This window comes from Acipenser ruthenus, chromosome 3, assembly GCF_902713425.1.
Source record: "Acipenser ruthenus chromosome 3, fAciRut3.2 maternal haplotype, whole genome shotgun sequence".
Lineage (NCBI taxonomy): Eukaryota > Metazoa > Chordata > Actinopteri > Acipenseriformes > Acipenseridae > Acipenser > Acipenser ruthenus.
The window spans coordinates 86,551,690-86,562,968 of record NC_081191.1 but is presented as its reverse complement, the minus strand read 5'-3'; the positions used below and the strand labels follow the sequence as shown (position 1 = coordinate 86,562,968).

Here is an 11,279-nt window from a genome sequence, read left to right as displayed (position 1 = left end):
AGATTGAATGGTCTGTAAACATGGCATAAAATGGAAATGTGTAAAACAGCTGTATCATTGATACATTCACATGTTAAAAATAATGTGGCAGTAAAGTGATTCATTTTATCTGGACACCACCTGTAATGGAACTATGTTGAAAGAATCATAGAATACAGCTTGTAAAGACCCTGTCTGAAACCAAGTGGTCTGTATCAATAATACAGTCGGTGGGTGTGGCACTGGAAGGGATAATGTTCGGTGGACACAACCTGTAATGGAACTTTATTGAGAAAATAAGAATACAGCAGTGTACCGACTATAAAGACCCAAAAGCATGTGGTCTGTGTCATTGATATGGCCTGAGGTAAAAGCAATGCGGCAGTGAAGGGGTTAATTTTGAATGAGCAACACAAGAAAAATCAAGAATACAGATGGGTAAATTTCATCACATTGCATGCAGTGGTTGCTTAGATATACCACCACAAAGAGAATAAAGTAAAATTAATAAAGGATATAGAAGTCTTTTATAATCTTATATTCACCAAGTAAAAAACTGAACATGATTTATTGTTCTGTTCTTTCTTTATTTATTTGTTTATTTACTTATTTAAGAGTTCAACAGTCGTATTTCCCCTGAACTTTGGGCAGGAGACCGACAAGTTCCAGAAACATACATTGAGATTCACAGAAGTGCATTTTGGCAGTTTTTAAGGCAATTTAAGAAAATAAGTTCCAGTCTCTAACAGTGTACAGACTGGTTGAGATGAGAGACCCACAACTATAAACATGTTAAACAACAAACAGAAAGTGTGAATGGGGGTGTCATTTAGCATGCTCCATCTCTTAACCAGCACCCGTCTAGATTATTACATTCATACACGTCTCCTAACTGCAGACTCTGTTAGTCCATTGCATTGATCAGGAATCAATGTCTACCCGACTCCTATCAGCTCTGCGGCAGAAACGCTGATACACACTCAGCTCATCTCAATCTTAAGAGAGTATAACGTTCCAACCTAAATAGAGTTCACATACCCATATTATAAATCACACACAAGAAATCCACCAACCACTGATACGGATTTGTGTATACAGTAAATGTCATCCAGTGCTCAGAACTTTCAGCAAAATTCTGAAGTAAAACAAAAAAAATCCTTTTCATGCTTGTTTAATAGGAGTTCATGAGTCTGAGCAATACTTTATACATTACGTGTAGGGTGTGTCTAGCAGAACAATTTCCATGCAGTTTGAACAGACAGAAATGTAAAAGAGATCATCATAATGAAAGCAAACCCAACAGGTAATGGGTAAAACTGTACACAGCTGAAAAAGACCTTTAAAATGATGCTGCCTTTTTTTCTCCCCTCTAACCACAAGTGAGTTTAAACACTGGTCTCATTCTCATCTGTTCTCTCCCTCTCAAATTCAAATGGTCTCTATTGGCATATTCTGCTACCTCTCTTTCTTTTCATCAAAAAAGGTTTGCAGTTTCTCCTCATCCCCTTTCACCTTGAAACCTGGTTGACATCAGATTTTTCTGTCTCTCTGCCTACCTGTACTGTTGCAGTTTTTGCATGGTTGTAACTATACATTTACAAGTCTACGATGGTTTGTCATATGCTTTCCTATATCTCTCCATGCTTTACAATGCTTAGCTATGCTTTACGATGCTTGCCTACGCTTTATTACACTTATGCTTTTACTATGGGAAACTTCTATGAGGGTGCTTACAGTGAGCACCGGCAAACCAGACAGATGTCATGGGGGGCTCAATTACCAAGCTCCATATCAGAAGAGATTAACTACATTTCTAGACCTTTTTAAAAGCATCCGAAAACAGCCCAGAACAGTTTTACGATAAATACTTTTTATCCATCAAAACATTAAAAAAAAATATATATAAGAAAGCACTGTGAATACTGTATTGTATTGTAACGTATAGTAGACCCTGACATTGATACGAGCTACCAGATACAGAGAGATTTCAGATGGCTGTTTCACATGGCTTGTTGTAACATGTGGAAAAGCTCACACATTACAATTAGCTATACTGTTTAATTCTTCTTATTAAACTAGATATTATAAAAACCATATGTAGCACAGGGTGCTGTGTAAGATATCAGCTGATTTTCATCCACTCAAGGTCAGAGCGGCTATCGGTTTTACACGTCGGTTCATCCCAAAGCTTTCTACTGTGCTTGCTCTAAAATAATATAATGTGAAAGCTGCTACATGCCTCAAGTGTTACATTATTATAATATTTTTTAAGGTTAGTATTCACATTTCACAGCGTTAAAGAAATGCCAAAGCCTAACAAAACAAAAATGTGATTACATCAGATTCCAAGCCCCTCCAACACCAATGTGTTCTTAGGTATTGCCTAGCGTTGTTGCCTGCGTGGGTTAGCAGTGAAGTGAGCAGGACTTCAGTTGCTGTTTCCTGAGCTGAACCCAGCTGTCTTTACCAACCATTGTCACTCCCTCTTTGCAGTACCAGAAGTCAGCACAGGTGACTCTAGTGGCAGTTCTGGCACTGTGGGTGGCACCTCTGTCTGTTGACGTTACACCGGCACCCGCCACTGATGTCTCCTGGGCCCTGCGGTGAAGAAAATCAAACCTGAAACTTCGAGGTATGGTCTGGAGGTTAAAAACTCATGCTGACGGCTGGTTGAATTAATTCAATGACAGAATAAAAATGAAATGACAACGAATTCCGTGAATGAATGAATGATAACAAAGAAGAATGGCTGAAAATAAAAGGACTGAATTAATCTAATGACTGAATAATGAAAATGAGTAAGTGAATATACATGAATTACTGGATAAAGATGACAATGAAAATAAACATGTGCGTATTAAAACAAAGATGACTGAATAAAAATAAACATGAGTGTATTAAAGATGAATTAGGAAGATAATGACTGACTGATGAAGATACGTGTATAGCGATGGAGATGACTGAATGATGGTGAATGAGCATATGAAAATGAAATGATGAAGGTGAAATGAACTAAAATGAGTAAACTCAATGACTGAAAGCTGATGATGAGTGTATGAATAGGAGGATGACTGAATGAAGCTGAGTGAGTGAATGAGCACTCACCCCCGACCCCCAGCGCGGCCCCTTGGTGACCCAGCAGATCTCGGTGTGACACACGGTGCAGCGTATCCAATCACAGCCCTCCTTCTTCTGAACAATGATCCTGCACTTGGGGCAGTGCATGGCCTCACCTGTCTGGACGAGGGTCTGAGAGAGAGAGAGCAAGAGAGAGAGGCTGAGACAGACTGGGAGAGACAGAGGCACAGAGAGAGAGAGGCAGACACCGAGAAAGACAGAGTCTTTGAAGGTGGGGGAAGGGACATACGCAGCTAGAGACACACACAGAGGCCCTGCTTACATTGAGCATCTCAGTAGTTTTGCGTGCGGCCGAGTCATTGATGGCACGGAACTGCAGGTCATCCTGGTACTGCCGACAGTTCATCCCCTCATGAATTGCCTGGGAGGGAGAGTAAGTGAGGGGGACACTTTCATTGTCAGGAAATAAACATCTCACCCACATTCACTGCACAAGACAATATATGTATGTATGAAATGTAACTAATTAATGGAGCCATAATGCTTGATCCTGCCAACTAGTGTGAGAGAAGGGAAGTGCACCATTGTTCTACATGTTATAGGGGTATGTACTGTAATGTATGTATTGCGATACAAGACCAAAAGCACAACTCACTGTAGTTCGCCTTTCTTTAATGAAGAATAAGTGTATTTTCTAGTTGAAGATATGCACATATACTGTCCCTATCATCTAATTTAAATTTAGTCTTTTAACAAAATAGTCCTTCGTTAACTGATCATTTGATATTCATATACATTATACAAGTAGCCGATCAAGATCATCACATGTATCAGGATACATAAGAATATAAGAAAGTTTATTAATAAGTTTATCTCCACGTAATTTCAAACGGTGTCCTCTGGTCCTGGTTTCTGTACTGTGCGTACATTTTGTACTGTGAACTGCATATTGAGATACGTATCGTGTATTGTTACACCCTTTACCAGGGGATTGCTACCTTGCACAGCAGACAGTTGCGCTTTTTGCAGATGGGGCAGGGGAACTCGTTGACACTGTCCTCGTACTCGCACCAGCCCCGGCAGTCTGGAGTAGCGCAGTGATAGCTGCTGTCAGAGCGAGACTCCGCCACTGCAAGACCACGGTCCAGGTAACAACGATACTGCTCCGGAGACACCAGCTGAGCACAGAGAGAGACAGGGGGCAGGGCAGGGCGGGGGCAGAGGGAGACAAGGGACAGGGCGAGGTCACAGAGAGACAAGGGGCAGGACAAGGGCAGAGAGAGACAAGCGGCAGACAGAGGGCACAGAGAGACAAGGGGCAGAGAGTTAGGGAGAGAGAGAGAGAAGGAGCAGGGCAAGGGCAGAAAAAACATGAGACATAAGAAAATGTAAGAACATGTATAACATTCGTGTTGCTCATAGAACATTGGCTAGCTCAGAATTTTTTTAGCGTAAGGCTCTTTATATTGCGTTCACAATAAAAACAAAAATCAGCACTGGATGTAAACTAAGATTTGTTGACTGGGATGCCCACTTGCTCCTCCTTCTTTTGAGGCTCCTTCCATGAAACTTTCTACCTAACTCCTGCTCATCAATGAGAACCCTGAGTGGCTGCAAGGTTATTTAATCAAAGGCTGGAATCCGCTATCCTTGGGAATACTTATACTTAGGTACGAGAGGAGGCCATTCGGCCCATCAGTGCTCCTACGGTACCTAGTAGATGACTGATGTCTTTGTCAATCCAGGTCTCAAAAGATCACAATATCAACACCATGACTAGGTAACCCATTCCATACCCTCTCTGTGAAGTAGTGTCTCCTTCACTCGGTCCTGTCTTTAGGGGAATGAGTACAGGATTAGATTAGAAGGTCTAAGGGACGGTAGAGTTCTGTTTGAATCAGACTTACTGCACGGATCTCGCGCTCCTGGATCTTGCTGTGACAGGCGTACGCTTCATCACGATACGGGCACGACACTTCAGGATCGTCACTCAGATTGATCACCGATCGCAGGCAATCTCTGTGGGCACCAAACACAGACACACTCATCATCAGGGTTAGAAACTCACACTAGCCCTGCCGCACCCTGTCCTGGGTCAGTGAAGTCTTCTCTGACTCTTACAGAGTGAAAAATAACAACACCAGTTAGCTTTTTTTAAATGGTAAAGACACTCATATAATGTACATCCTGTTTTACTGAGGCTCGCGGTATCTCTATTGGAAGGTGTGTGTGTCATTGGATGTGAAGGGCTCTCCCTTTACTGTACAGTTAAATCATCATTTAGCCTAATCATAAGGAGAAAGTAGCTTCAAAAGTCTTTGGACATTACATTTTGGAGCTTTGCAAGTATTCCTAAATTGTTTTCTAAGAGTTGGTGTTTGTATGAAGATGAGGATGACTGAATGAACCTGAGTGAGTGAATGAGCCCCCATCACTGCCCCCATCACTGCCCCCCAGCACGGCCCCTTGGTGACCCAGCAGATCTCGGTGTGACACACTGTGCAGCCTATCTAATCATTGGTGTGGGCGGTGTCCAATGGGCAACAGGTTGTTCTGCATGCCTAGAAAATGTAAAACATTTTGGGGTATCTCTGCACTTGTAAGAAGGCTTGCTCATTAAAATCCCTCACCTACAGAAGCAGTGCAGACACTCTCTCAGCAGCACCCCTCCACAGTGTGTTTGTGAATGTATATGCAGGGTTTACCCCCTCTCTCACCTGCAGAAGCAGTGCAGACACTCTCTCAGCAGCACCCCCTCCCCCGGCCCCAGCTCCAGATAGCAGATCCGACACTCCACCCCCTGCTGGTTCGGAACCAGGTCCTGCGAGTCCGTCTGCAGCAGCGTCTCGAAGTTCAGCCTGCGCTGCGCCTCACGAACCTGGGGGGACACAAGGGAGTCAGGGGTCACTCATATACACAGGAGACACATATACGGTACATTGTACACATGCCACTGTTGTCAAATCATTATTTAGCTTTATCTTAAAAAACAAACAGCTTCCAAAGGAAGTGGGCATTTAATTTAGGAGCTTATTAAGCTGCTTCTTACTTGCTTTAGAGTGGTAGTTGTTGCCATAGTTGCCGTTTTCTTATATTAAGTGTAGGGTGACAATACTTTTGTCTGAGACTGTACCTATTCCCTACAAACCGGCTCGTACTCTCAGATCTGCTAGTGATGGTCTACTGGTAATTCCAAGATCTCGATTCAAAACCTGTGGTGCAGGAGCTTTTAGTTCTCAAGCTCCTTCACTTTGGAACTCACTTCCAGGTTTTATCCGGAATGCTGAGCCAATCAGTATTTTTAAACCTAAGCTTAAAACACATTTCTTTGATTTGGCTTTTCACTAGCGAGCAGTTTGGAGCTCTTTTGGCTTGCTGTTTATTTTTGTAAAGCACCCTGAGATGCTTGCACAGGAAGGACACTATAAAAATGAAATTGGTATGGCATGATATGGTACTACAGTGTGGAGTAGTGGTTAGGGCTCTGGACTCTTGACCAGAGGGTTGTGGGTTCAATCCCCGGTGGAGACACTGCTGCTGTACCCTTGAGCAAGGTACTTTACCTAGATTGCTCCAGTAAAAACCCAACTGTATAAATGGGTAATTGTATGTAAAAATAATGTGATATCTTGTAAGTCGCCCTGGATAAGGGTGTCTGCTAAGAAATAAATTATTATTATTAATTATTATTATGGTATGGTAGCTGGTGTTTTAATCATGCTTTGAGTATCTGGTCATCAGTGAGTGGGATAAAATGGGCACAAGTTATAGCATAGTAATGAGTTGTTCTGAACCCCTAGAAAATGTCAAACATTTCAGGCTATGCACTTGTAAGAAGGCTTTCTCATAACAATATTTTGCATACAATTATGTTTATCTATTAGAAACAATGGCTTGAATTGAGATATTAGGGAAAACAAAAGCTCTGTCACTCCTTAGTCATTCTGTGTTTCTGTCCCAGTACTTCAAATGAGGGCAATGTATGCACAAATATGATTCCTTCTTCAGCATTTAAAATCAATAAATTTGAACTTCCTTTGACTCCCACAGATTTCAAGGGGTGGTCAGTGGAAACTTTACTAAGGGTGAAACAGATGAGTTATGTTCGAAAGTGAACTGGTTACTGCTAATGAGTTCTTTCCAAGAGACATATCCCAGAGATACAAAAGGCAAAGTGGGTTACAGTGTGCAGGTGTAGAGGTGATGCAGTGCTCCAAACAATGACATTTCTGGTAATATGATGGTTGTTTTTATTTATATTCCAACGGTCAAAACTGACCAACAGAAAAACAATAATGAGACACAGGCAGTACAAAATGCTGGGTACTGCTCTGTATAAATAATACACAGGGAAGTCCCGATGAATAAACAAATCCACAAACAAATAAACACACACAGACAAAACATACACGGTCACCAGTCCTTTAGTGAGTGCAGTAGTGCGAGTGGTGAATCATAACTATAGTGCTTTAGTGCAGTGATGTTCTGGGTGGGTGCTGACCTCTGGCAACAGCTCTGGAACTTTGTGTTTAGCCGTCTAACAAACAAACAAGCAACAGTTAGATAAACGAAGACAAAAACACTCACAGTACACTTAACACGTGTCCTTCCGATTTCCACATACATTTACCCAAGTGAAGGAACCGATTACATTTCTCCGTCCCCTTTTATGCTGTCACACATGACCCCTTGGTAAATGAGTGCAACCATTTCTCCAATCTGTGGCTGCCACATCGTTTACCTTCCGGGTCAATGAGTTCTTGCAACATTGTCTCGCCTACATCCAGACTGGCCGAATTCCTGACCCTGGGAATGAACTGTCAGACCAGCCGTCAAAAGAACTCAGTTCTCGCTGCTTAGCGCCCTCACAGGTCGAGAGGGAGATTTATAACCAAGCATCATTGTATTTCTGTCACAGGTACATACAGATGAGAGAGAGAGAGAGAGAGAGAGAGAGAGAGAGAGAGAGAGAGAGAGAGAGAGAGAGAGAGAGGGAGAGGGAGAGGGAGAGGGAGAGGGAGAGGGAGAGGGAGAGGGAGAGGGAGAGAGAGAGAGAGAGAGAGAGAGAGAGAGAGAGAGAGAGAGAGATCGGGCCTTAAATGATCCCAATGATTTAAGATCGACAACATGACTTTGTAACCCATTCCCCAAGATTTTAAAGAATCAATTCCTCTAAATTGTTCTTTATTCTGAGCTAAATTGCACATAGCTCAACCCTTCAAGCCCTGGGATTCATCTAGTTGCTCTTCATAGGACTATCCAAGATACAATTTTGACCAGAATTGAGCACAATATTCTAAATGTGCTCTCCCTAGTGCATTAAACAACCTCATCACACAACACTGTGCACCAACCTGCTCTCCCTCGTGCATTAAACAACCTCATCACACAACACTGTGCACCAACCTGCTCTCCCTAGTGCATTAAACAACCTCATCACACAACACTGTGCACCAACCTGCTCTCCCTAGTGCATTAAACAACCTCATCACACAACACTGTGCACCAACCTGCTCTCCCTAGTGCATTAAACAACCTCATCACACAACACTGTGCACCAACCTGCTCTCCCTCGTGCATTAAACAACCTCATCACACAACACTGCACCAACCTGCTCTCCCTAGTGCATTAAACAACCTCATCACACAACACTGTGCACCAACCTGCTCTCCCTAGTGCATTAAACAACCTCATCACACAACACTGTGCACCAACCTGCTCTCCCTAGTGCATTAAACAACCTCATCACACAACACTGCACCAACCTGCTCTCCCTAGTGCATTAAACAACCACATCACACAACACTGCACCAACCTGCTCTCCCTAGTGCATTAAACAACCACATCACACAACACTGCACCAACCTGCTCTCCCTAGTGCATTAAACAACCACATCACACAACACTGCACCAACCTGCTCTCCCTAGTGCATTAAACAACCTCATCACACAACACTGTGCACCAACCTGCTCTCCCTAGTGCATTAAACAACCACATCACACAACACTGCACCAACCTGCTCTCCCTAGTGCATTAAACAACCACATCACACAACACTGTGCACCAACCTGCTCTCCCTAGTGCATTAAACAACCTCATCACACAACACTGCACCAACCTGCTCTCCCTAGTGCATTAAACCTTATCACACAACACTGTGCATCAACCTGCTCTCCCTAGTGCATTAAACAACCTCATCACACAACACTGTGCACCAACCTGCTCTCCCTAGTGCATTAAACAACCTCATCACACAACACTGCACCAACCTGCTCTCCCTAGTGCATTAAACAACCTCATCACACAACACTGCACCAACCTGCTCTCCCTAGTGCATTAAACAACATCATCACACAACACTGTGCACCAACCAGCAAACCTGATCTACACATAGTGAGTACCAGCAGCAGAAGAGGGACCAGAGACTTAGAGAGACCTGAAAACTGAACTTTTCTCTCAGCCTCCGAGTTGTGAACTTCAAGGGCAGGGTTGAGGAACAAGCATGTGTGCATGTGTGTTAATGTGAGTCTGTGTGAGTGTGTTTGTGCACGTCTCAGTGTGTGCTTGCGTGCGAGTCTGCTTATCTAGGTGCTACTCTATTACTGTAGTAGCACATTTCACAAGCAGGGAGTACTGTAAACCACAGTACATGACAAGCATTTTGTTTCACAATTAGCAGCAGGCCTCCTACAGTGTTTACAACTATGGGCTGTGCAGATGCTCAGATTTTCCAAGCAATTCCCTTTAACATGTTTTAAGTAGAGAGGTATGAATTAAAAAAAGAGAAACCTGTCTAATAATTCTGCAGCTTCAACAGCCAGTCACTTAAACACTCTTACAAGTGCATGAATATCAATAGGTTTAGACTTATTGGACACTCTTTAGAAGAGTCAGGTCTTCCCCAGAGAAGTGTTATTAGAAAATCAAAAGAAAATGGATCTGATATCAACCGCTTTAAACAAAGGTAATACAAATAATTGCAGATAAAATTTGAATGGTTTTGATAGGGTTAGGTTTTGACAAGCTATTAGATCATTTTATAATTTCCACTGCCAGATGGTTGTCTTACTATCATTGATTCATACTTAATAGTGTGTCAATTGCAAATGGTGGGAAAAGCATAATTTTGTGTTTTGCAATTAACACATTTTTACAGGTTTCTTTGTCTTGATTAATGCTTGGAAAATTAATTAACTAACAAAATAATAGATAATCTGCACAGCCCTGTTTTTTGTTAGCGTGTTTAAAGAAAGAGTTACGCACTGAATCTGCAGAGGATCTGTTCATGGTCTGTGATGGTGTTCTTTCACAAAATGTTAATCTACTTCAAACATTGAAGCTGGCCCACCTTGGAGTGAGCGCAATGTTTTCCAATGGGTAAAATCCATGTTAACAACACATATAGCCTTATAAAAAAATTAAAAAAAATAATTCGAAAAGGTCACCTTTCAAGCATTTACTATGTAAAAGGGATGTTTAGATATTAAAATCACACTGGCAGTAAAAAAAAAAAAAAAGAAACTCCAAAAACTACAGGCTTAATAACAAAAAGGCCTTTTCAGCTTATAAAACAACAATTCTAGTTTTGCACAAATTGGTAAGTAAAAAAAATAACATCCAGAATCCCAGTTTAAAATAACTTATTTTATTTCTATTCAGTAGATCTTTACAAGAGTGCAAGTTTATTTTCACAGAATATAATAGACTGTATAGTAGACAAGTGGATAGTTTTTAATGTGATACACAGGGTCAGAGAAACCTAGGAGTCTAGGGGTTGATTAGCAAGATGACGGAGAGCAGAAGTGAAACATGTTATACAGAACACCTAAAAGAATCAAACATGCTTCCAAAAAAAAATCAACCTTATTTCCATTTTTTTTTTTTTTTTTTAAATATTTTAAAGAGACTTGATAAGAGTTCCAGTCTTTCTTTATGGGTAGCTTCGGACAATCTTAGTCATACGGTCCATTCAGAAAGGCTGATTGTGTAGACATTACTATATAAAATCAAGGGGTTCTCAAACTGGGATTCGGGACCCCCTGGGGCAGCATAAAAAAGTTTCAGGGGAGGTCATGAAAAATAACCACCCCGCTAGCAGGACGACTATACTTCTTTCATTTATAAATACCTGCTCAGTCATCTAGTCAAGTGCAATTCATATTTTGTAGAGTTGTGTTACGAAAGTCTATGCACTGCCTGTTATTCTGTAAAAACCCACAT

The 11,279-nt window shown here is 41.7% G+C and overlaps 1 protein-coding gene across 2 annotated transcripts in view; it reads right to left on the bottom strand.

Moving 5' to 3' along the window:
• Positions 1 to 1,027: 1,027 nt before the first annotated feature.
• The window catches only part of LOC117394674 (ranBP-type and C3HC4-type zinc finger-containing protein 1-like), a 30,141-nt gene continuing 19,889 nt past the window's right edge, over positions 1,028 to 11,279 (bottom strand). For both annotated transcript variants that reach the window (XM_033993100.3, XM_033993099.3), the window contains exons 9-14: positions 5,775 to 5,935; positions 4,965 to 5,076; positions 4,056 to 4,235; positions 3,380 to 3,478; positions 3,085 to 3,228; positions 1,028 to 2,577 (exon numbers count right to left, since the gene is read on the bottom strand). In XM_033993100.3, the coding sequence (XP_033848991.3) occupies positions 2,497 to 2,577; positions 3,085 to 3,228; positions 3,380 to 3,478; positions 4,056 to 4,235; positions 4,965 to 5,076; positions 5,775 to 5,935 (777 nt within the window). In that variant the 3' untranslated portion in view covers positions 1,028 to 2,496. The remainder of the gene's footprint in view (positions 2,578 to 3,084; positions 3,229 to 3,379; positions 3,479 to 4,055; positions 4,236 to 4,964; positions 5,077 to 5,774; positions 5,936 to 11,279) is intronic.